This window comes from Coffea eugenioides, chromosome 7 (genome assembly GCF_003713205.1).
Source record: "Coffea eugenioides isolate CCC68of chromosome 7, Ceug_1.0, whole genome shotgun sequence".
NCBI classification, from domain to species: domain Eukaryota; kingdom Viridiplantae; phylum Streptophyta; class Magnoliopsida; order Gentianales; family Rubiaceae; genus Coffea; species Coffea eugenioides.
In genome coordinates, this window is record NC_040041.1 from 39204301 (window position 1) to 39231308 (window position 27008).

General features: G+C 33.3%; 1 protein-coding gene across 2 annotated transcripts; it reads left to right on the forward strand.

Annotated features, from left to right (window-relative positions):
• The first annotated feature begins 8524 nt into the window (after positions 1-8524).
• Positions 8525-17808, forward strand: LOC113778714 (peptidyl-prolyl cis-trans isomerase PASTICCINO1). 2 transcript variants are annotated; one of them, XM_027324194.1, is made up of 20 exons: positions 8525-8735; positions 8878-8962; positions 9131-9200; positions 9673-9770; positions 10431-10553; positions 11369-11401; positions 11993-12051; positions 12176-12257; positions 12520-12678; positions 13201-13258; positions 13670-13818; positions 14027-14124; positions 14440-14509; positions 15625-15684; positions 16103-16166; positions 16434-16525; positions 16658-16735; positions 16888-16989; positions 17071-17142; positions 17216-17808. In XM_027324194.1, the coding sequence occupies exons 1-20, from the start codon at positions 8662-8664 to the stop codon at positions 17477-17479; spliced, it is 1890 nt and encodes a 629-aa protein (XP_027179995.1). In that variant the 5' UTR covers positions 8525-8661; the 3' UTR covers positions 17480-17808. The 2 variants fall into 2 exon arrangements, with proteins under 2 accessions (XP_027179995.1, XP_027179997.1); XM_027324196.1 differs by having other exon boundaries at positions 8526-8735; positions 16103-16159; positions 16457-16525.
• The last annotated feature ends 9200 nt before the right edge of the window (positions 17809-27008 follow it).

Here is a 27008-nt window from a genome sequence, read left to right on the forward strand (position 1 = left end):
AAAATTTAGCATTTCATTTTTATCTTTTTATGCCTAGTTTTGCTCATTTTATTCAATTTTACTTAAGTTGTTATTTTTCTATATATTTTGTTTATTATTAATTAACTGGAAAGAAAAAGAGAAAAAAAAAGGAAAAAAGAAGAAAAAGAAAAAGCTGTTTCATGCAAGAATCCAATCGGATGGCCAAGTGAGAAGGGCTGAGCTGAGGTTTACTGGTGACCATTGAACTGAGGGTTTAGGGTCTTCCACTTGATATAAAAAGGCTGGGAAAAGAAACGCAGCCAGGGGGATAGAAAAAAGGGTGACGGCAGGAAAAGAAAAAGGAGAACTAGAGAGAGAGCTGGGGGGGGTAGCGGCTGAAGGCCGAAGAGAGGCAACGGGGGAGTGAATCGAGAGTGAGAGGAAGGACTGACGGCTAGAGAGAAACTAAGCAAAAGAAAGGAACTGAGGCTGGAGGAGGATAGAACAACGGCGGATGAAAAGAATCTAGGGAACGACTGGAAAGAAAAATAGAAAAAACGGAGAGGAAGAAAAGCTTCAAGTTGCGGAGGAAGAGCTTCAAGCAAGAAAAGGCTGAACGGAGGAATCTCACTGTCATCTGCGACTGTTCTCCGAAAAATCACTGCTAGACCCTATCAGAAAGTAGCTCTGTAAGATTTCTTCTAGCCTTTTCCTACGGATAACTTTGGTTAATAAATTATGAGACCATGAGAACTATGGGTTTGTTTGATGTCTGATGAATATGTGTTATCGCTTGGTTTGAGCCTGTGAATATGTTAAGAGTTGTAATGGTTGTTCTTCACGTTGGTCCATGGTCTACTACCCAAAGATGTTGCCTTTATACATTAGATCTTCTCGGTTTTAGCAGTGATTCATAAGGGTCGTATGGAGTCTAATGAATGTCAAGTTCTTGTTTACAGTTTTTGTTTACCTGCTGCAATTTTGTCCATTCGGTTTGGCTGCCAAAGTTTCCGTTTCCTAGTTATGCATGTTCTGTATCCAGAATCCTTTGAGTGTGTGTCAATCGTGATAAAGTAGTGTTTTTCATGCTTTGAAGTCGGAGAAAACGTAGCTAACGAGTCATTTTGCTGCTGAAACTCATGGTTTTGTTTTGAATCCTATGATTTATATGAGGTCGGTCTGTGATTTAGCTGGTCTGCCATTCGAGTGAAATAAGGTGTAGGGATTTCCTTTGCAAAAAGAGGATTTTCTTCAAAAACCAGATCTTTTGAAGGAATTCGAGCATCTCAGTTCCTTTGTTCTTTATCTTACATTCAGTCATGCTCTAGTTCTAACTCTCCCTCTTGAGTGTTTTGAGTTTCGTTGATTGGGGAACTCCTGGACAAAAGCCATTAGTTTACTTTCATTCGTAAAACCAGAGGGAGGTGAGCGAAATTGTTGCAAATGTTCCTTTTACTTTGCTGCATTTTATGCTCGGATGATTTAATTAGATCTTTTGGGGTATAGATGATTGTGGTTGAGTGAGGTTAATAACATGAGTTGAAGGTCTTGCATTCATTTTCGGTTTGTTGCATTGATAGACCTTACTTGGGCCCTTTCACACGAACAAACTTGGAGTGAATAATAAAACATTTCTGCAATTTCAAATCCATAAGAAGCTAACTGAATCCAGATTTCAGAAGTTCTGTGGCTGAGTTTTTTTTTTGGGTAGAATGTTTAGCTCACGTTTTCACCATTTCAAGATGGGTTGTGTATTGTGTCTTGAATCAAAAGTTGATGTTTTTTCCGGGACATGTTCAATTAGTTGTCAAATGCTGCATGTTGCAGAATGAAGAAAAACAGAAAATGCAGAAATCTTCTTCGCATGCATGCATGCAAATCTTCATAAAAATTGCACTTGGCTCCCCTTAGTTTCTGTCCATGCTACAAAAGCCCCATTATATTCTAGTTTCTTGCAATTAGGTTCTAGAGTAATTACATTTTGAACCATTACTTGACCTTCTTATTACTCTTGGATCTTTGAAGTTCTCAAAATGTTTTGATTGGACTTGAGTGATTGGTTATGTTTTCAATTGGGTCCTTATTGGTTTCAACTTGATGAATATGAGTTGTTTAGTTTATTTGAATGGTTTGAGTGATTCAATTTCATGTTTATTTCCATTTCGTGTGATTATTTTGTTAATCAAAGTGATGCATTGACATTTTCTTTGTTTTTGGAGGGTAAATAAGTAAATTCATTTCATTAGGACACCAACTCAAGGGAGGTACACTCTATCCCTTATTTTTACTTTATTTGACCCTACGTGTACTTATGTGATTTATGTGTTTAATTGCATGCCTTTTGAATGTTTTCATTTTATTTATTTATTTATTCGCTTTAGTCGTCTTAATTTCGTATATTTATTTTAGTTCATTTTGATTATTTAAAAGGCATTTAAAGGCCAAGTTGTAATAGTTAGGTTTATTTTATTTATTTTCATTTCCCCCGTTAGATTGTAGTAGGGCCCCCTCAAATGTAATAGCTAGGGTTTTATTTGCTTGTGTGATTTGCATGCCTATGTGCTATGTGTTACCACTTTCTTAGGGTCTTGCATCTAGATAAGCATGCTTATGTGCTACGTGCTAGGTGAAACTATGTGTTTTGCATGTCTATTTGCTTTTAGTATTATATCCGATTAAGTAAATGGAATGCATGTTACCGTGGCTAGTCCAATGCTAGTCATGGCCTTTCCCTCGAGCTCTTACAAGTCCAATGCTTGTGAGAGAACGTTAGTTAAGGGCTAGTCCAACGCTAGACCCTTAGGAACCATCCGCACGTTAGATCATGATTGTGTGATAAAATTACTTCGTCTCATGCATATCTTTACTTTCTAGGGCCTTTTTTACCATGTTGCATGACACTTTCCTTATATATGCATATCCCTCCCTCCATATTTTCCCTTATATGTATATTACTTGCCCCCTTTGTATGAAACATGACATTAGACTTGCATTTCATCTAAGCATTAGAATTAGGTTAGATCATTTGCTTGATTAGGGAATAACCCCTCGAATATGGGATATGGATGAGTTTGGCTTTCTATCCTTAGCACGCTCGTATTCCCTCTATTAAAGGAAAAATTGAGTCACGAACATTAGCCCCCCGTACCCGACATGATGCACTCCTTTAAGACATGTATATTTGTATAATTATTTTATTTTATTTTCTTTTCTTAGAATCTCATATTTTTGCATTATTCGTGACTTTTTCGAAGAGTCTTCATTGGGCGTCACAATTAATGTGATTGGTACCAAATAAGCTTTGAAGATACATTTTGACCCTCCGACACCCTCCTAGGTCTAGGGTTTGCATTCATATAGTACTTCCAAATGTGATAAATATTTAGGTTAAAAATAAGAAAATCTTTGACTAAATCACGCAACTAGCTTTGGTTAGGTCGAAAGGGTGCCTCGGATTTTTATCATTGCCTTCCCTTTCTTCAAATGTGACTCCCGAACCTTTTTCTTTGATTTACGTAGACTAGGAGTCGTTTAAAAGGGGTTTTTCTATGTTTTCCTTTGAAAAATTCATTTTAGGTGACTTGGTACACCTTAACTCTATACCAAATGACGACTCCGATTTTTATTTCAAAAACCCTTTTTAAACTATAATTTGGGCCCAAATCGTCGCATTACAAGTCCCATTTAGGCCCATTTTCTTTTTTAAATCAAAAATTCATTTCTCAAATCAAAAATTCACTTTTTAAACCATTTATTTATTTTATTAAAAATGGGGCGCGACAAAGCGTTAAAAATGGTTTGTACTTCTAGCTTTGGAGGATATAGTTTAATGCATAAAGCGGTGCGTAGAGGTTTTTTTAAAGTTGGAAGTTAAACATGTTATCCTTGATGACTAACGTGTCACTTTCCATATTTAGTACAACAAAAAGCTGCTTTGAGCTTCTTGAGGAACAAAATGAATTGATGATAGCTCCTTTCTTTTCGAATCTTTTGGATCAAAAGTATTACAAGAATTATGAACCATCATTTTGGTACGGGGGGCCTTTTAAGGACTTGTAAGTCATTGTGATGTCGTATGGCTTTGTAATTAACCATGTGCTTCCTTTCCAATGTACAACATGAAAACCGAGAAATATAAAGTTTTACAGAATGCTATAGAATTATAATCATCATAATTTCTTTTTCATATTTTTCAATTGATTTTACATTTTTTAGTTGGTTTCCTGTTTGGCAAAAAAAGAATGTAAAGAAGTTGGAATGAACTTGAAGTGAACCATTTGCACCTCATTCCCTCAAGCTTAGTTGCCAATCTGTCATAATAGTGGCAGGTTAATCATATTACAATGTTTTTCCATTTATTGCATGATTCGAGTGCTGTTCTGTCATTGTCCTCTGGATTTAAGATTTGAATCATTTCAGTATCTCAATTGGGGTGGATATGCAGTAAAAGTTTATTTGTTTTCTTTCAATTGTAATCATGTTCTTCAATATGTGCTCTTTAAATTTCAAATTTAAGTTAGTAAAAATACTGGTACAGCTCTTATTCCACTATACCATGGTTTGTACCTGCTAATGCTGTCCATGTTGTGTAATTCCTAATCATTTCCAATTGTTACCAGTTTTATTTTAAAATTTTGCATTAAAACTTTCTTCGACCACTTTTAAGGTTACACAACCACGTATATTGTTTTTCATTTAACATTCACAATCATTAATAACAATTTAGAAATTAATGGGGCGGTGGGCAACTTGTAAGTGCACAGGGTTCTACTCCTAGTCCCAGTTAGTGTTGCTAAGGTTGCCTACTTCTTTTTGTTGTCTTATTCAGGAAATTTGTTTTATCTGCTCAAACTTTAGCGGAATAGTTAATAGGGATAATATCAGAAATTTCCCCTCATGTTTCTCTTAGTATCACCTAACAACGCTAAGGTTTTAAAGATATCACTTACCTCCATTGTTTTTGTTATTTGTGCAATAAAATTTCGAAAAACCTAAACTACCTTTTGCTCACTAAATAAAAATACTCCTAAACTACTTTGTTTACTTCAAGAAAACCATCATCTAAAAAATGATTTCCAGTAGTACTACCACGTTACAATGCTATAGTCCATAGAAATATAAATTTGAAAACAAAAATGATATTTGCAAAGAAATCCACTAACACCAATTTAACTTTATATGGTCAAAACCAATTTCATGTGAACCTTATATATATTTTTTCAATTTCTTCTCAACTTGTGTCCAAGCCCTTAAATTGTACTGATCATTATAAAAACCAACTCAAAATAAAGAAAGAAATCATGTTGACATACTAAATCAATCCTTTTCTAAATTGTTATTCAGCAGTGTTTTAGTCAAGTTTTAGTAATTTTATTGAAGTCAAGTTATAGTAGTTTTAGTAGTCTGGAATTGGTAATTTATTAGAAAATTTCTTATGGTTGTAAGACTTGTTTACCAAGTCATCTAGTCTATAAATGGGGAGTCTTTTATTGTTGTTAGTTGATAAGAGCGAAAATTTGAGAGACTGTTATTATGTGTGATTAGTTGATTTATTCCTCTTCTCCTATACATATTTTTACTAGCGTGAATACCCGTGCTGCGCACGGTGCTTACGTTATTGAAATAAATTAAAAGATTATACCATTTTAATTTGAAAAAAGTTAAAAAATTATACCAACATAATTAAAATTTAAGATTTGTCTAACAATAATTCAAAATATGACAAAATCTGTATATCATTCAAGAATTGCATTTTACGGAAGATGGATCTTAAAATAATAATGAAAATTTATATTAGAAAATGAATGATATATGGATAGAAATAAATGTATTGCATGTTTTATTTGATTTCAAAATGAAATATTTACAAACATTATGCATTCGATTTGATAATCTTGTACAAAGGTGCGGACACTTCTTACACCAACAACTTTTAGTATGAAAATTAATATTGGTGGTTTAATTAATTCTATTGAATTTTGTAGAGTTCGTACTACAAAAAAAATGTTCAGTAAGACTTGTATTTCTTGGAAGTGAACTTGCTGAATCTTTTTAAAATATTTCATTGGGATCACTATGGTATGAGATTCGTTTTGTGATCAGTTTTTTTTTCTTTGTAATCTTGCAGATTTGGAATTAAGATGTCATTGAAATCAATGATGGAACCAATGGGAGCTAATGGAGGCCATAGCCCTCCTCCCTAAATTTTAAAAATTTTAATTCATATTATGTAAATATTTGTGTAAAATAAAGTTGGCCCTCATAATTTTTTACAATTTTAGTTTATCTTATGAGAATATATATATGTATATATGTGTGCGCGTGTGTGTAAATTAACTACATTTGAATTAATTTTTTTATTTAAAAAAGTTATTTATTTTTTATAATTAAAGTTAATAATTGATATTTTTAAATGTCATATATTTAAATAGATGAAAATTACTTCAAAATGAAATACTTACAAACATTATGCATTCGATTTGATAACTTTGTACAAAGATGCGAACATTTTTTACATCAATCAACTTTTAGTATGAAAATCCATATTTGTGGTTTAATTAACTCTGTTGACTCTGTTGAATTTTGTGGAGTTGATACTATAAAAAAAATGTTCAATGAGACCTGTATTTTTTAGAAGTGAACTTGCTGAACCTTTTTAAAATATTTCAATAGAATCACCATGGTGTAAAATTCGTTTTGTGATCAATTGTTTTTTCCTTTGTAATCTGGCAGGTTTGGAATTAAGATGCCATTGAAATCAATGATGGAACCAATGGTGGCTAATGGGGACCATAGCTCCCCCCTTCCCCAAGTTTAAAAAATTTAATTCATGTTGTGTAAATATTTGTGTAAAACAAAGTTAGTTCTCCTAATTTTTTACAATTTTAGTTTATATTATGAGAATATATATATATATATGTATATATGTGTGAGTGTGTGTGTGAATTAACTACTTTTGAATTATTTTTTTCTTAAAAAGTTATTTATTTTTTACTTCCCTTTATAATTAAAATTAATATTTGATTTTTTAAATGTCATATATTTAAATAAATAAAAATTATTTTGAATATAACACATAAAAATAATTTCATGATACTACAAAAAAGTGTTTAGTGAGACCTGTATTCTTAGAAGTGAACTTGCTGAACCTTCTTAAAATATTTGAGTGGAATCACCATAGTGTAAAATTCATTTTGTGATCAGTTGTTTTCTCTTTTGTAATCTTGTAGGTTTGAAATTAAGACGCCATTAAAATCAATGATGGAATCAACAGGGGCTAATGGGGGCCATAGCTCCCCTCTCCCCCAACTTTTAAAAATTTTAATTCATGTTGTGTAAAGATTTGTGTAAAACAAAGTTAGCCCCCCACATTTGATATTTTTAGATGTCATATATTTAAATAGATGAAAATTATTTTAAACATAACACATAAAAATAATTATGTTAGGAAAAAGTTTAGCCCCTCTAGAAAAAAATCTTGATTTCATCACTGATTGAAATGTTTGTAAGTGAGATTTATCCATGGTGAAAGTATGATACATAATTTTTTTCACTGTATTTAATTTATATAATGACAAATGAAATGGGTAAATTGGATTAGTGATCATCAGTTTTGTGAATGATTATAAGACTAAAATATATTATAACAATAAGATACGTTGAATTGTGAAAATTGTAATTTATAAAGGCTCCTAAATTTTCGATATGTGACTTTAATAGTTGCGAATTTCTTAAATTAACAGTTAGTCATTACTATCAGTGATGTGGTAAGTGTCAATAGTAAATGTGAGACGTGAATTGGAATTTGCAGATATCATTTTACATGGGTGATTATTACCTGTTAGTTAAAATTTAGGCGTTTTAATTTTATGGATTAGCGGGGAAAACTGGGTAGAAATGTGGGAAAAACGTGATGATGATTATAAGATTTGTAGGAGCTGTTATAGGATTAGTTAAGAGATAAACATTTTTTAACTATAAAAATGTAAAATTCTATTAAAATAGCATTCAGACTTTTGACAATTTTGGAAGCTCTTTATCCAAAACCCCCTCTGTCATATATATAGATATAGATGTGTGTAAATTGCCTCCCCATCTAAATTGGTTTTATGAAATTTATCTCCTATATAATTTTTGTGAAATTTTCTGGGTTCTACAAATCATACCCCACTCTATCACAATCACAAAAAGTAAAAAAATAAACAAAATTCAATTTACTATAATTTATAAATTAAAAAATCGCATAGTCATCCAAAAAAAAGAGTAGAGAATGTTCAACAAAGGAGAAAGAGAAGAAAGTGACTTTTGTTTCTTCTTTTTAAAATTTTTTGAGCTCCATTTATTCGGTATGCAAATTATGTATCAAGTGAGGGTTACTATAGTTTTTTTACAGTTGTAAAGAGAGGTAAGTGATATTCTTAAAAGCTTAGGGTGTCAAGTGATATTAGGAGAAACCTCAAGAGACGTTTCTGATATTATCTCTAACTAATGAGAATAGTATACTGAATATTTAATTACCGTCTATAACTCTGTATGATGAACATGCCTGGCACCCCTCCAATTTAACTGTGATTAATTTATAGTCTTATATCTTCGCATAGGGCTTTTCGTTGCTCGGCTTTTTAACTAATTCCAAGTTCAAGTTCTTCAAGTTCTGAAATCAAAGATTACAACTTCGAGAAAGAGTTGAATCGGGCGACCATGGCTACGGATGAAGACAGGCTGCCAGATTATAAAACCCAAAAGAAAAAACCTACTTCTGATGAAGATAAAAGGTCAAATATTCTTCCGTTTCGTCTTTTCTTTCTCTAATGGTCTGTTTGTTTATATTTATTTATTTATTTATCTATTACCTTTGCTTATTGCTGTGTAATTTGTTATTGCTTGTGTGTTGATTTAGTAATTCCTTATGCATAGGAAGAAGAAGATTGTGCCGGGAAGTTTGATGAAAGCTGTGATAAGGCCAGGGGGCGGAGAAGTGACCCCTACTGACGGTGATCAGGTTGGTGGATTTTTTGTCTTGAATAGTTTTGTTAGTTGGACGTCGTCTGGCTGTAACTTGCGAGTGCCAACAACCTATTAAGTGTTCCTACACTACTTCCATGACAAAACCATGTCCCCCCTATGATGGTGCCAAATGATGCTTAATAAATTGTGCACCAATATGCAGGTCATTTATCATTGCACAATTCGCACCTTGGATGGTGTTGTTATCCAGTCAACAAGAAGAGAATTTGGAGGTGAGTTCCAGCATCAATTCTGTCATCTTACTGTGGTGGTAAAATTATGATACAAGATAGAAGTCTGGAAAGCAAAAGGGAAGGTTTTAGGAGAAATTAAGAATAGAGGGTTTTAGAACTCTGATTTTTACTAGAACTAGTATTGCAACTGATGGGTCACCTGAAACCTCTTCAGTGCATGTGTTTTTCAGAAGCTAGACTGTTCTCTGGGTTTACTCTAGTTTCTTGCTATGTGAACTTGTCATAACAGTTCTGCTGCTCCTTTGCTGTCTGAATATCCATGCGGATTATTTTGCTACATCTGGAATGGGAGAGCAACGTTATACTGGGCTTCTGGGATATCTTTCTGTTTTTGTTAACTTAATGGTGCAGTTATACCTGGATGTTGTTAAGATATAGTGTTTCCCTTGGTAATAAAACTACTTTCTACATTCCTATTGATTATGAAAGGCTTTTTGTCCTCTTTTGACAGGCAATGGTGCTCCAATTAGGCATGTTTTGGGGAAAAGCAAGATGATATTAGGACTGTTGGAAGGAATCCCTACCATGCTGACGGGTGAAGTTGCAATGGTCTTTATCTCAACCTTCTTTTGTAAAATTGGGATCGAATGGTATTACTGTTGTAGGCCCAAAAAGATGTTTCATTTTTTTGGGTTGGGCTGTATGTTTTCATTTGTTAAAGATTTTTTAATCTATTGTTGCACACATTGTACCATTATTAATGAGTTCAACCATAATAGACTGTGATGATGTAAAAACTCGTATATCTGGGCTATGACCACAAAGCAATATTTAAAATTCTGCTTATTTATTTTGTTTCATTCTTTAGTTGAAGACTTGGAAGCTTGTGTGGGACGGAGCACTACAGATGTCATATAGGAAAAAAATGTTAAATGACTGAGTTGCAATATTGAAACATATTTGCATGTCAAACCTTTTTTAAAAGTGTAAAATGCAGGTGTGTTCAGGAAATTTGGATTCTTATGCAGTTGCCTGCTACTCCATCTTCTTTTGTAATCATTTTTTAAATTTTCAGGACATTGGGAATATTTAAATTTAATTCAATGACTTAGCTTAGCAAAAACAGAAATCTGACTCATGACATCTGCATTGTAAAGTGCCCAAGGGACGAGAATATTCCAGTTGTTGGCTAGGGCCTAAAAGTGTCCACTACTTTTGAAACATCGTTTGGCTAATCTTTTTAGTTGGATTTGTGATATTGGCTTGCAGTTTAAGATGAAACCTGAAATGCATTACGGGGAGGAGGATTGCCCTGTCTCAGTGGATGATAGATTCCCAAAGGATTCTGAACTTCATTTTGAGATAGAGCTGATAGATTTCTCAAAAGTCAAGGCAAGCATATGTCCATGAGTTGCTATGTTGTATCACTTTTAAATGTACAAAACTTATGCATGTCACTCTGATTTCTTGATGTTTCAGCAAAGAATTGTTGTATTGAATTGCTCTCATAGTCCTCTCGTCAATTACTGGTATTAAGTGTGAGAATATCTTTCTGTACAATGTCCTTAACCATGGTAATTTGCTGATGGCTTCATTAATATATGCCTGTACTTGGTCTAGAAAACTCTTGTAGAATAAGTTGTTCATTTGAGCCGCCAAATTCAAGACAAATGAAACAATACCTCAATGGTTCGTTTTCCCATGACAAGTCGGTTTCTGTATTGTCTTCCAGTATGTGTGTGCTTGTTTTTATATAATATTTCTCAAGTAATACTCAAACCAAGTCTGGATATTGGTGTTTAATCCTCGTGCAATCTGTTATTCTATTGGATATTGTTGGTTATTCTATAAGTTTGACTGCACTGTTGGTTTTGAGTCCTTTCGGATGATTTATATAGATGTTTTAGCATTTCTTATAGTATATTGAGGATGATAATGAAGCCTAGAGAATGGATTATAAAGTAAAAAGCACTTGGTCAACTATTTTACCAATGCGATTTTATAGTTAAAAGTTTCTCTATGGAATCCAACTATATTTTTGTTAGTGTGTTTGGGCATTTGTGTCTTCTCGTCTCTCCTTTTGCTGTCTAATATCTTACACTTTGTTATTTTCCTACATGTCTTCTTCAGGATATAAGTATGTGATGTCTGGCCCTCAGATCCCATCTAATTCTGCTAAGATGTGCTCCAATCTTTTGAATTTTCAGGTAATCAGCGAAGATTTGGGAGTGTTGAAGAAGGTGAAATTGGCAATCAGCTTCAAAATTTTGTAAATTCTTCAATGTTTCCATTTTAGGTGCAGTTTGCATCGTTAGTCAACAAATAATCTACTAAAGGCATGGCAATAGGAAATGTAAATAATACTGCAAGAGAGATAGCCTGTCGGGTTCAGTGTACTCACCACATTTTGGAAAGGATTAGTTGAAAGAGTGTGATGGAGTTTTGCTAATCAAGTACTCGAAAAAGAAATAAAGAAATACTTTTGTTCACCTGCTTTGCAAGCTAAGTGAATATAACAGCTCTCAAGGATTTTTCTTTTACTAAATGCTTAAGAACTTGCTCTATTTGGAATCAAGTAGTTGACAAGAACTTGCTCTATTTATGTTAAGCAAAACAAAATCTTGCAGGAGTGGTGAATGTCGGAGGAAATTAGTTTAGATGCTAACCAAAGTAGGTTATTAATATTGGTTGTGATAACAAACTTCAGGCGATTGGGGTCGAAGTAGTTGGAAAAGCTTATGGAAAGAAGTACAAAGCAAATGAAACCAAAGTTGATTTTTGTTAGTGCATTTCACAAGTTTAGTGGTTTTTATCTTCTTTTTCCTGACCAGGTTATAGATGAAGGACAGGGCTGGGAAACACCAAGGGAGCCATATGAAGTAAAAGCTTGGTAGGAATTGATTGTTGCCTTTCTTGATTGCTATGTGTGTCATATTCGTCTTTACCATGATCATGTTGTAGTCGATATTTGATAATTGACATTGGCGAAACTGGAATATTATCTTTGTTTCTAGGATTTCAGCAAGGTCAGGGGAAGGAAAAATGGTCTTGTCACGTGCTAAGCAACCAGTGCATTTTACTTTGGGAAAATCTGAGGTGAGTTTTATACCATTTTGTTCCATTTCTTTTCTTTATGGTTCATGCTTAATTATCTTGATTCTTGTTCTTCCTGTGTATCTATTCCTATGTCATCTCTTTACAAAATAAGCATTTTACTGAGTTCTCCACATTTGTGAAATTACTATCCTAGTTACTCATTTCTTTTCTTTATTTTCTTCCTAAAATTTCAGTTCCTATTTGCCTGTGTCATGACAACTCACTCAAACTTATTCTTATATTCTTGTGTATTTTGACATAGATACCTAAAGGGCTTGAAATGGGAATAGGAACAATGTCACGTGGTGAGAAGGCAGTAATTTATGTTACTGGTCAACATATAACGGAAACTCCTCTGATTTCTGCTTTAGGAGGAGTGGAAGAAATTTATTTTGAGGTGGAACTTGTCCACTTTGTTCAGGTAGAAATTGAGTTTCACAAACCTGTAGTCGTTTAATATATTCATTAGTTTGCCCAGAGCATGCCGCGCATGTTTGTTTTTTAACATGTATATGTGTCGATAATCATATTTGTGTACTTGACTGTGGCTGAGATGATGTCTTCAAATTTAAATTTTATAGGAGCCTTAATCCCTTCTCTTTCCCCTCTGTTTTTCTTGGAGTTGTTCCATGACGCTCCAGCAGTAGTACTTTGATGTGTTTGATTGAATGTTAGTATATAAATTTCTGATAGTTGGAGTTTGAAATGGTTAAATTTTGCTCTTTTTTCATTGAATCATGAATGTCATCCTTCTTGTCTATGGGGAATGACTAGGGACTTCTTGGATCTTCAAAAATTAATTCTACTAAATGGCATTCCGAATAATCACATTTCATTATGTCCATGAATCATGGGAAAGCATGCCTTGTTAATGCGGTATTGCAATCTATTATGGTAGCGAAATGACAGAGGATGTTCTAACTTCTGGTTGTGGCATTTGTAGGTCCGTGATGTGCTTGGAGATGGACGCCTTATCAAGCGTCGCATTCGTGATGGAAGAGGTTTGCTTTTCCTTTTTCTACATTTTGGAGATCGGCATTATATGTTTTTGCATATTTTGAACTTAGAACCTCTTATGACATATTGTTATTTGTCAAATCCGAGATCTGATGAACTTTTAGACAATTCAAAGACATCCATAGTTTCATTTTGGGCCTGAATGTTTACGCTCATATTTCCTGTGAAATATAGCGCTGAATTTCTGACTGCTTATCCTGTTATATTTCCTTTTTTTTTGTGTGCCTCCCTCCAACTATCAAGTCTCTATGTGTGTAAATATGCATATAAGCTACAAATGAATGGTTAAAAGGGTATCTCGATGACTTTGTCATATCTTTACAGGAGTTTCAAGGTTTTATCTGATTTTGACTAAATAATAACGTCTTATGCTTTTCTTAACTCTTCATGGTTAGGTGAATTCCCCATGGATTGCCCTCTTCATGATAGCTTATTACGTGTCCATTACAAAGGCATTCTTCTTAATGGGGCAAAGACAGTTTTCTATGATACAAAAGTTGATAATCATGGGCAGCCTCTGGAGTTCAGCTCTGGGGAAGGGCTTGTAAGTCAAGTTACTATACACAAGCACACATTTCAAATGTCTCTTTTTCTAGTCTGTCCTTCCCCCACCCCTCTCCCCTCTACTATCCTCAAATCGGTTTAGGTATCTAGTTCCATGCCTTGCATAGATGCAAGGGAGGACACCGCACTGAGTTATTGATCTTATGTTTAAGTCTGATTGCAAATTTCATCTTCTGCAATGTGTGTAGGTACCTGAAGGGTTTGAAATGTGTGTTCGTCTGATGTTGCCTGGAGAGTTAGCTCTTGTCACATGTCCTCCTGAATATGCCTATGACAAGTTTCAAAGGTTATAACAAATTTGCTTAGAAAAAATGTTTTGCATGAGAATGATAGTAGTCTTTACACAAAAGTAAAATTACTCAATGGGTAACCTCAGACTTCATGGTAAATAGAGAAGTTGCCTGTGTGGGGCTAAGGCCATAAAAACCTAGGCACTCCCAGACCTCATTGGCAGGAACCTCAAGCATTGGGTTGGGCCTGCTATGTATAATCTGAAAATGCATGGGTAGTCCTTAATATTTTAGCTTTATGTCTTTCTTTCTGAAACTTCATGCATTATTGCACAGCATCCTTTTGACATTTCTTCTAACATTATCATTAGGCCAGCTAATGTTCCTGAAGGTGCACATATCCAATGGGAGATTGAGCTTCTTGAATTTGAGATGCCAAAGGTAACTAAGTGATACATGTATTCTTTTGTGAAAACTTAAAGAAGAATCTTATTACTATAGATGTATGTTGTATCATGGATTTATGACATTTCTAAGGAGCATCTAGTTTCTGAGGATTAGATTGAAAAGAATGATTGGTCATTCATTGTAAATTAACAGAATTGTAGACCATAAAAGCAAATTGGAGAGTATGGTAACTGCTACACTGGGGACTAGGGCTATAAACGAATTGATTAAATTGAACTTTAGCTCGAATTTGAACTCTAATCCTATATGAGCTCAAAATCTAAGCTCAAGTTCTATTTGATTTAACATTCAATGGATTTGAGCTCAATTCGAGAGCTCGAAAATTTATTCAGTTCTTCAATTTTTATATTATCACGAATACATATATAATATCTATATGATAAAATAATAAATATATAATTTTATAAAAATATTATTAAATTATTTTATATAAAAATATTAAAAATTATTTGAATCAAATCAAGCCTTAACAAGCTGAATATCTACGAGTTCGAGCTCGATTTGATACTATAAATGAATCCTAATTCCTATTTGAATTCGAGCTCGAGTTCGTTGAAAATCGAACTCAAATCAAACCCTAAACGAATCAAGCCTGAACTGTTCGTTAAGGGCTTGGTTCGTTTACAGCCCTACTGAGGACATGACCAGCAAAAAGAGTCAGGGTTCTATGCTTTCTTCATTTAAGTTTGGGTGGCATTGTGAAACCTTAAGTAGCAGATAGGTTAGTGGAGAATGAATAGACAGTTTTTTATGGTCCAAATGGGCTGACTTTCTGATTATAAACTTGTTGATAGAGAACTCCTTTTTAGAGTTTTATCTTTCTGTTGGGCATAAGAAAGTTAAGGAAACGGGCAGTGGAGGACCCATAGATCAATGCCTCTTTAGTTCCCTCTATTATGTTTCTAGAATTAGTAACATAAAAATTTTATCATATTTGGTTCAATGATGATACCAACCAGTTAAGTTTTGGTGTATGCATCGAACAGGCTGACAGTCTCATTTGACTTTAATATTTTCATGTTTCTCATTGTGCATCCTCCTGTTGCATTAAATGATTAAGTCTTATTTGACAAGATTTTTGGTTGCAGGACTGGACTGGTTTCAACTTCAGGCAGATAATGGAAGATGTTGAGAAGATCAAAGGCACGGTATGATTTTAATCTAGTTGGACAGGTTCTGAGGAATATTATTTTCAGCCTTTTCAGTACTATTTGTTCATATTGTCTTTTTCCTTGTCAATGTATATTATTTGTTTTACCACTGCTGCTATCCATTATTATCATCATTTCTTGTGATTAGCATTGTATGAGAATTATCAGTTGTCCTCATCTGTCATTGTGGTTATTAGTTAATAGATGCCATGCACTATTCTAAGTGACTTTGACGGTCATTTCAGTGTCCACAGTCGAATTATTATTTCCACATGGTCTATTGAAGGGCCTCATTTAAACATGACTTCACTTAGAGTGAATTTCTATCTATTAGGGCAGGCTTTTGAGACTTCTTGCATGCATAACAATATGTATTGTCCAAATGAAGCTCATTTATTCTGTATACCCTTTTCAGGGTAACAGGCTTTTCAAAGAAGGAAAATATCAACTTGCCAAGGCAAAGTATGAGAAGGCATGTGGTAACTCATTCAGTCTTGATAACTTTATGTTTTATCAACTTATAGAGCATTCATTGTTCAAATATAAGCTTGCATTATGTGTCTTGTTTATTTGGAAATCAGATACTACTTTTGTTGGTTTTATGCAACTAGTTTTGTTCTTCTGTCCCACCTTACGTAGTTGCAGTTCTTGCTGATAAAATCAGGATAAATAGCACGTGGTGACCCTTTTTTTCCTTAAAGTAGTTGCTAAGAAGTTATGTTGAACTGAATGAAGATCTAGAACAGTGGTGTTGGGTTCTTTTTGGCAGGTACTGCGAGAATTTAAGCATGTTAATCCTCAAGATGATGACGAGGGAAAAGAATTTTCAGATACAAGAGTAAGAGTGCTTATATCTGCTTGCTACTTTAATAGACATGTCTCTCTGGATTGATGACATTTTCAACGCGTAGCTTTCACATTATCTAGAATAGTCGGTCTCTAATGGCGTTCTCTGGTTGAGTTGTTCCAGAATCTGTTGCATCTAAATGTGGCTGCATGCTTCTTGAAAATGGGAGATTGCAGGAAGTCTATTGAGGAATGCAACAAGGTAAATAACTTGCCTCCGAAATTAAAAGTTTCCCAGATGTATGAAAAAGATGCGTGTTAGTGTTCTACTGAAACCTCTTAGTTTAAGTTTGATCACTCTGGGTGATTTCATTCCAAGTCAAACTTTGCTCTGACAACTGATTTGTAATGCAGGTATTGGATGCAAATCCTATTCATGTGAAAGCTCTCTATCGACGTGGAATGGCCTACATGACAGCTGGAGATTTTGAGGAGGCAAGAAATGATCTTAACAAGGTAATTGTGTCTTCTATGTTAATAATAGTTGGGTACCATAGCTATATACCTCCTCAAGTTGCATTTTGGATTGCTATGCAGATGATGAGTATTGACAAGTCATCTGAGCCTACTGCAAAAGCAGCTCTTCTCAAACTTAAAAAGGAAGAACAGGTTGGTTGATTTACAAATTGTGTGTTAACATTGCTTTCTTAAAATTTTAATTGCATACTTGGATGCAAAGCAGGAAGTGCATAGGCGGGCTAGCTACCAGTTTAAGGGACTCTTTGATAAGAATCCTGGAGAAATTTCAGAAGCTGGAGTAGGAGAGAGAGAAGAAATTGCTACTGAGAACAACAATGATGAACATCATCATGATTTAGTTAATAATAACGAGCAGGATATTGAGCAGGTTGCTGCTCCAACTCGTCTGAGTTTTATGTTGGGATTGTTGCCTAAAGTCAAAAGACTTTTCACTGCTGTGGGGCTCAACAGGTGTACAATATTGTGAGTTGTGAATCTAAATATCTTGGGTGAGAGATCTTCGTTTCTATGGTTCCAGATTTCCATTGAATTTTTACCCATTTATGCTTAACAGGACGCCTGATCTATCGAGGTCTTCTGGGATTGGGTCATGTCAATCAACTGTTATAAATTATTCATTGTCCTTAGTGTCATTAATTGTTTAATATGATGAAGAAAGGTAAACAAACTGCTTTGTGAGAGAGAGAGAGAGAGATTGACGGACATTAGCTAGCTTATTCCGTGGATAACTCTAAACTTGTAATTTGTGTTCCTTCACTAATATTAGTAGCTTTCGCAAAGGCTTTTGTTTACTCATGAGATGAAATTGGACTCTCATTATAGGCCATTGCATTATTTTGTCGAGTAAACTTGAATTTCGGATCCAAATCCATATCCTGACAGTCACCTAAGTATCAATTCGCATTTAACAGTTCATAATCCAATTCCTGACTGTCACCTTAGTATCGGTCTGCATTTAACAGTTTATAGTCCTATTTACGATTTTTTGGGCGAGAAAAATTGGAAAGGTACAGAAATATGTGAACGGGAACTCAAAGCGTTTCTTTTTGGCCCCTCCACAATAATAATAATGACTGACAAGTTGACGATGATGGTGGTGATGATAATAATAAATTAAATAAGTTGTAGCTTGAATCTAAACTAAAGATCTTCTTTTATTGTAAGTTGTACCCTGCACCTGCATTGTACGTGGGTAAAATCATTAGTAGTTTAATTTTCAGGATGAAGAAACAAAAATTTGAATTAGTTATTTTTGAAATATGTGTATTATAATGATATTTTGAATTAGTTATTTTTAAAGTATATATGTATATTGAAAGAACAGATTGTACCATGAAATGTATTTGATTTAAATCAATCAAATGTAAAAAAATTTAAATCAGTTTTAAGAAGTGGAACTCTTGCTTCAACCTTTGATCTTCATTTTTATTTTTGACTTTTTCCTAGATACCATTAATCTTCTCATCCATATTGCTTTTAAATCATAGCATTACATTAATCACTTTGGAGTTTATTATGTAAAATGACTTTCTAATGTATGAGCCTACATTAAACAACTTTTGAAGAGGAGTATGATTTATGTGATATACTTTTTTGATGAATTTGTGTGAGCATTTAGAATAAAAGCAAAGTCTAAAATAATGCATAAAGAAGGAAAATTAAATAACTAATATGACATGTAGAGATGTGGATTTCTTCCTTTTATTTTATTGTTAGGAAAAACTTATTTGCGTTAAAATGACAAACATATATTATAAAAAACTTATTTGTGTTATATTTTAGGTAATCTACTTTTTATTCATGATCAACTTTATACATGATAATGCATTGCTAAAAATTACTTTAGTGCTTAGTAATCAATATAAAAGAAATCATGCATTTAGAAATTTTGGGTGTTGCTCCTCTTCATAAACTTTTTCCCCCTCTGTATTACATCTGACTTTAGTTATAATTTGGTAATTCTTGATGCAATTTAGTCTTTGATTCCATATCTTAAGAAGATGTACATGTCTTTTGTCTTTATTATTACTTTAGAATTTCTGGTATACAATATATTTCATATTTTTAGTCATCTTTAATGAATTAGAGTTACATGGGCTGTTCTTATCCGAAATAAGCTTACCAAATAATAATGTGAACTATCTTCTTTGATATGTGAATTGATAAAGGAAACTTAAAAGGAAAATTGAGAAAAAAAATATTGTGACTAAATTGACAGCGTTGATTTTGAACTCCAAACTCCAAATGGAAATATCATGCTACAAACTTTTAGATTCAATAGCTTGTCACTTTGAAAGTCTATAGCTTAAAAGAATTTGTGGGAAGTGATTCATAGTTTAATTTTAGATAAAATCCAAAAAAGCTCCCGTGGTATCCAAAATTCAAGTGGTGCATAGTTTAATTCATTCTTATGATTGTTCTACCCTTTTTATTTGAAATAACATTTCTTAGACAAAGTCACCATCTCAGCGATTCATTGCCATCATCTCTATCACTATCTTCATCACTAATCAACAGCTCTAGTTGCCTTCTCTCAGCCACTAATCAGTAATCACCACCACTAACACTACCATCTCCACCACTAATCAATACCACTAACACCACATACAAATATGATTTCAAAATTAAAATTTCTCAAATAGCATAAAGAATCCCAATTGCATAAAAGTCTTGGGTGCTTCTATCATTACCAAGTTCAAGTCCCAATTTGAATAAAATTTTGATAGGAATATAAAAACTAGACCCATGGATTTTGCTTGCTCCACCACCACCTCTACCACTCCTATCACACTCATTCTTTTCACCCCTACCACCCACCTTTCCTCCTTCTCCCCTTTTTTCCTAATCTGCCCTCCCTTCCTTTACTTGTTGCTTCCCCTTCCCCCTTTTCTGAGCTAATCTTGATAAAAGGGGGAGTAGCAGGCAAAGGAGGTGAGAACAGAGAAAAAGGGCAAAGGATGAAGAGAGAAGTTAGGAGAGGAGGTACTAGTTAGGGAAGGCAAGAGGAGCAGGAGAGAGGGGAAGGGAGGGTGGCGGGAGTTTGAAATAGTGGTAGTGAGAGTGGTGAAGAGTAGAGTTTATGGCATTAGCAAAGATGGCGGCGTGATGGTTGGAGTGATGGGGCAGAAGAAGAAGAAAAGGAAAAGGAAATAAAGAAAAGAAAAGAAAAGAAAAAACTAGTTTTTGGAAGTAAATAAAAAGGAAAAAATTATAAAGAATAAATAAATAAAATATATATGTCCTGCTACCTATGACGTAGTTGGTCAAAAATCACCATTACACTGAATCAGAAGGGGGTTTTATGAAATTTTTGAATGAGACTTCCTAAATTTTGGTGGTACCACAAAGGGGATTTGTGGATTTTACCCTTTAATTTTTTACAGATGTCTAGTATAATTCGGTTATTTTGTAAAAAGTTAGAATCATACTTAAAATGATGCTGCAAGTTTTCATATGCAAGATACATGCTAGTCTACTATGATAGCCGAAAACTTATGGACATGAAAGATTATTCTAAAATATAACACAATAGCTAGCAACATTAATGCAAACAAAAATCTAGAATAAAATATTATAAAACCTACTAAACTTTTAGTATGTAATGGTTAAAGTTTAGACTTATTTTGTGTTCTTATTCTACTCTTTTTTATTTTAGGATTTAAAATATTTCCTTTTAATTTGTCATATTCTAGTTTGTACCTCAATATTAGTTTGATAAATTTCAAAACTAAGCACTAATATTTAGCATCCTTTTTAAATTTTTCACACTTCGGGAATTAGTAGTATTTAATAATTTTTTCCAGATAGTTATAAAGTACAAAAATTAACAATTAGTCAAAAGTTCATTTGAAATATCATGTGGTAGTTGACAATAAAATATTTAATTATTCATACTTATCGACCCAAAGAGTTATTGTCTTCAAGAATTCCCTAGACAATCACTGTAATGAAGTTGAGCAAATAGATTAATAAGAATTTATAGACCTGTTGAAATAAAATTTTGCATGCTAAAAGTATAGGTGGCAAACCAACCCACTTAACTAAATTTACCTATACCCGCCCATAAATAGGTGGGTATGGGTATGGGTATCTTAAATTTTTGTATATGGATATAAATGAGTTATCCAATAATACCCATCAAACCCAATTAACCCATTTAGAATTCTCTTCTCCTAAGTCTCTTCTCTTCCCCCACCTTTTTTTTTTTTTCAAATATTTCATTTTGTCATGATGTTAACTACTTTTGTTTTACTATTATTATTATTTGTTGGTTTTATCTTATTATTTTATTTTCTCTTAATTTGTTAACTTGCTCACTTTTTAGCATTACCAATTTATGATAAGTTTTAGCTACTTTTCTTATCTTTCTAAAATGAAATTTTAAATTTATATATGAAAAAAATGTTAGGGGTTCAAAATTTTTGGATTAAGTTTTTATATTAACTTTTATAGTACTTAGTTCAATTTTTTTTATTCTTATTATTCAATTATTAAATAATATGTAATTTTGCGACATTGGTAATTAGGCTTATTGAACATTATAAGTAAATATTTAAAATTAATGGTGGGTACAAAGAGCGGTATAAATTGATAACTTAGTTTGAAAAAATAAATTTAAATGAGTTTACAAAAAATTAAAATAAATGAATTATAAATGGGTAATTGGGTTACCCAATTCATTTTTTGACTTATCCATTTATACCCATCTAATTAAATGAGTCTAAATTAGTTGACTCACTTATATCCATTACCCATTTTACCCAACCCAAACTTGCCCAAGTCACCCATTTTACCCAACCCAAACTTGCCCAAGTCACCCATTTTGACACCTCTAGCTAAAACAAAAGGATCATTTTCACGCAAAACTCTAAAGCCGAGGGAGAAAAGCCTGAGAGATTTATCACATAGCTGATGAGAGGACCAACAGCAATAATCTAATTGAAAAATCCTTCAATTTGTCGTGCTTCTACAAATGCCAAAAAAAAAAGCCTATAAAAAATAAACCTTTACTCATCATTTTAAAATTGTACTTGAATTTGAGCTGTTTAATAGTTTAATACCATAATTTGGCAGAGGCATTAAAAAAGGTAGTTGGGAATTTGACTATATCTACATAGATTTAGAAGTTGGTGATAACAACTTTGACAGGAAAAGAAAATATTTTTAATCTTTTAATAGTAGAAGGATAAAGCTTTAATCACCGACAAATTGGATTTCATTTAGTTCTTAATCAGTGACTTTCTTTATAAAGCAATAAGGAATCAGCAAATTAACTCTAGCATTTTGCACTACAGTTTATAAATCGCACAATTTGCTAACAGTGGTCCAACGTACCTTTTTTTATTTTTTGCCAAAGTCTAATACTTAAGGAGGTTGACAACTTTCAAAGATTTGCAAGAGTTATTTAACGTGCGACAGAATAGACTAAGGGGGTTCCATAATTGGCAAAATTTTTAACATCCCAGCACTAAAATATCTATGCCTTTCATTCAACCACCTCTCAAGAACTCTCTCTTCAACTATGAGTTACAAGCTAAGCAAATCTCGTGACACTCTAATTGGAACAAAATTCCCTAACCAGAGTATGCCAAATTCCATGTCAAATGCATCAACGTCATTGATTGTGGGATTCTCAAGTTCAATCCCAGAGTCTAGGAAATGAACTTCATCACTTCCTTGTAGATTCTTAAAATATTTATTAATGATTGATAATCCTCTAAATCGTCTTCTTCCCACCAATTCTTAGCCTAAAACTTCTCCTGAGTTTTGAAGTGCTAGAGTTTGCAGACCATAGGTAACATTCCAACCCAAGTGAAATGGGCAATTTGTATAGTTCTGACCTTAGATGTATCAACAATTGATTCCTTCAAAAAACAAGAAATCACCTCTGTTCCTTTCTCCTAGAACCAATTGCTCACCTGAAAAGGGTAAAAAAAAAGTTGCTTACTTGTCTTTTACTCCATATAAATTGTTTAAGAAAAGATTATTGGCAGAAAGTAGGCAATTTGAACAGTTATAACCTAAAACCTATTTTACGATGTGCGGATCCATTAAAACAGCAAAGAAATTACCTCTATTCCTTTCTTTTGTATTATTTCCTCTACCCAAAAAGGGAAAAGAAAACACAAAATTACCTCTGCTCCTCCTTTTACCAAATCCTACTCCTTTGGCATATCAACTTTCTCATTTAGGTATTCTTGTATGCATGAGTTCTAGTTAAGGTTTTGCAAAATAATTTGTCGGCAAAAATTAAGTGATTATGATAGTGGTTCTCAAGATTTTCTTCAAAAAGATGCTACATTTTTTCTCTTCTACAAGAATGTTTACTTGCAGAATTGTGCTTATGTAATAAGACGAACTCATCAGGTAACTTGGAATATGTTAGAATCAAGTAAACTGGAATTGCTTGAATGTAATCAATGGTAAAATTCTAACTTTGATGGTAAATTGGAGCTTTTTGCGTGTTTATGAGTGCTTCAATTTGCTTGATGTTACCCACATTATAGAGATTGAATTGCTAAAATCTATTTGTGGTTTCAATATAATTATTCTTACATCCTCAAAGACCTTAAAAAGATACGTTTTCAGGTTCATTAGTCAAAATTTATGATATTGGTATATGATTACTTGTTTTACAATGCTATTTAAAAAAACCCATTTCCTTAAAATTGGGTTCATGATTCTTTCATAAAAATTTTAATAGCTAAAAGACATTGAACAAATAATTCAATTAAATATCCTCATTGAGGTAATCAAAATAAAATATGACATGGTTGCACGAAAGCTTTGAGCTTACAAAGAATATCAAGTAAGTAATTCCTCAAGAAATTGCTTTTTACCAAGCAAAAAAGAAAAAAAAGGAGAAAGAAATATTTTAAAAAATGTACGACTTTTGTTAAACCACATTAAATTTGTAAAACTTAAAGTCCAAAAATAATTTAATTCTGTAATTGTAAATGCTCAACATGATTAAGTTATGATATTCAAGCATAAAATTAGAACAAAAAAAAATCAAAATCATCAAGACAAATGAGGCATCTGAAATTTAGAAATTATTTACAATAAAAACGTTTGAGATGTCACTGGCCATAGCACAAAATTGATCAGATCGTGTTCCAAGATTTGGTATTAACAAAGTTTTGTTGCGAGAAGGAATTTCCTTCTCACTTGAGAGAAACTGAAGCACAAGTAGATAGTCAAGAAATTAAAATTAGTTATACTTAGACCCTGTTTGATAACCCAATTCAACACTTTAATTTAATGGATTCAGATCATAACATATTTAGACCATTTGATAACTAAAAATTGAATATTTGAATTAATTAATTGACACTGAATTTGCTAGGTTTGCTCCTAAAATTAAGTAATAAGTTATTCACTTATCACTGAATATGGTATGCACTCAAATATATTAGATTTAATACTTAACAATTCAATAACTTAATGGATTCAGATTGCAAATTTCAGATTTCAAACTTTAATTTTTAGATTTCAATTTTATCAAACGCACCCTTAGTCTTATGGTGGTTGGAGGAGTGTTCCATATTATACGGTTTATGTTAGCTGTGACTTTTGATGTGCTAATAAAATTGGCAAAAATTGAAGAATTGTAGTTTCAATATGATTGTGGCTATTGTGTAGTATTTGGCAGATGAGGAAATGGCATGAATTAAGAAACATGTAGTATGAATAAGATTAATTGTGGGTACTCAATATGAGAAATCTAATTTTGGCATCACAAAAAGAGGAAGAAATATGATTATATATATTATAATTTATGTTAGCTATGACTTCTGATGCGGGGATAAAATTGGGAAAAGTTGAGGAATTGCATTTTGAATAGAATTGTGGCTATTGTGCAGTATTTGGCGGGTGAGGAATGGCATGAATTGAAAACTTGTCATATGAATATGATTGTGACTGCTCATAATTGGCAAATGGAAAATCTAATTATTAAGGGTATATTTGACATCACAAAAAAGGAAGAAACACAATTTTATATTATAGTAATAGATATTACTTGCTAATATAAGTTTGGACAGCATGTTACACAGAGAGGAGAACTCGTTGTTATGGGAACTAGAATATGATTGACAATAGAGGCAGCGCAACCTTGCAAGTTCCATTTCGAACAAGTTCATGGCCAGGATTAAAAGGTAAAGATCAATGGACAAGGTGATAACACACAAGCAATTTAAGTTTACCACCAAAACCACTTGTCTTCATATGGAAAAAGAAAACAAAAAATAGACAAAAAATAAGGAACGCCATTGGCATTCCGTTTTCCTCTGTGCACGGAATCCTTCTCAAATTGAAGACATGAAAAACCCCCATATTTTCAGAGACAAAGTTCCCAAAAATTAGTTCCAATTGTGTGAGATATAGCTCTTCTTGTCTTTCGATTTGTTCTTCTTCCATGTCTCCATTGGAATGTGCAAAATATTTCTCTTTTTCTGCCCTTCTTTCGTCAAATTGTTAAAAAATGGAGGAAACAATTGAAAGCAAGTTATGAAATTTAACTTCAAAATAATGAAATTGAACTTCCAAACAAAGGACAGAAGCTTGATCTAGAAAGTCCAAGAACAGATCCCACGACCAAAGTTGAGGTATCATACTCGTTCCCTGGATCATATACCTTTCTCCCTTATTCAGTCAATGTATCTGAAACATTCAATTAAAATATTTGAAATTCAATCTGCCATTATTTTTTCTTTGTATATTAAAAAATCAGTAAGATTAATTAATGGTGCCAAGCTGGACTATCAATGGAGATGTATAATCTACAAGCATTAACTGAGAAAAATTGCAATTGAGGATGGTAGATTACTATGCTTGGGTTATGTATTTGTGCATCAGTAAAATTCCAATTGAGGATGGTAGACTGATAAAAAAATTCTATGACCATTTTAGTGGTATGAAATAGTGAATGCAGAGCATGTTGTTGTATGCACGTTTGGTTTGCCAATTTCTAGTGTAGGACAATTGGCAATTGGATTAAATGTATAGGGACAAAGTGTAATATGGTAGATACTGTGTGTAATGCTGCAAGATTAATAAAAGATAATCATATTCTAGCAAAGATTGATCCCTTTTGTGTGCCCTTTTTTAAATAGACAACTACTGTCCAGTGAATTGAGAGTTAAGAAAAAAATGGGGCGTAATGAGAACTAAATAAAAGTTAGTTTAGAAATCATTTGTAGAGGTGTAGTGACATGGTGTAAATTTGCAGTGGTTAAGTGTAAATGAACAGTTATTTCGTGTAAGATGAACTGTATAAATATCTTTGATAGTCGAACTTAAGAGAATGGTAACAATGCACTTGGAAATAAAAGGAGCATTGACCACTTTATATTTATTTATAAATTAGGGAGATGGAGTTTGGCGAGGACAAGGGGATGCAGTAGTTTAGTTGCAGCATTCCAAGGTTGCGTATATCGTTTGACTCAGAAGAAGATGCCTTCAAGTTTTGACAATTCTTATGCTACAGCTACGGGCATTAGTGTGTGAAAGGAGGTTCATGTGCAGCAAAAAAGGTAAAACACGAGCAGATGCACGGGACATATAGACTGAAAAGCTCCGGGCAGAAACTAAAATAGGATATGGTTCAATGGGTATCATCTTGAATATTAAATCGAACAAGTATGTGGTTTCAAATTTTGTTGTGGAACAAAATCACCGGCTACTCTCCCAGAATGTCGGTACTTGATGGTATCACAGAGAAATGTAAATGAGGCGCAAGCAATTGAAGCCAAAGTTGCAGAAGACGTAGGTATATCAATACCAAGATGTATGACTTGATGGTGAAACAAGCAGGAGGAGCACACAAACTGGGATGCATACGAGCGGATATAAAGAGGCGCCTGTGAACGAGGGAGAAGAGTCTAAAGTATGCCTATTGCCCTGTGTCATTGCAACCGATGCCAATTTTCGTGGTGTTTGATGTATGTGTTAAGGATGTCGGCATGTCGCATTGCAACTGATTCTCATTTGCATGG

What these genes read in the sequence shown, in the direction of transcription:
- LOC113778714 (XM_027324194.1), top strand. Translation starts at nt 8,662, where the DNA reads ATGGCTACGGATGAAGACAGGCTGCCAGATTATAAAACCCAAAAGAAA. An exon ending in CCCCTACTGACGGTGATCAG is followed by an intron (nt 8,963 to 9,130) that starts GTTGGTGGATTT and finishes ACCAATATGCAG; the next exon opens with GTCATTTATCATTGCACAAT. An exon ending in CTATTGAGGAATGCAACAAG is followed by an intron (nt 16,736 to 16,887) that starts GTAAATAACTTG and finishes TTTGTAATGCAG; the next exon opens with GTATTGGATGCAAATCCTAT.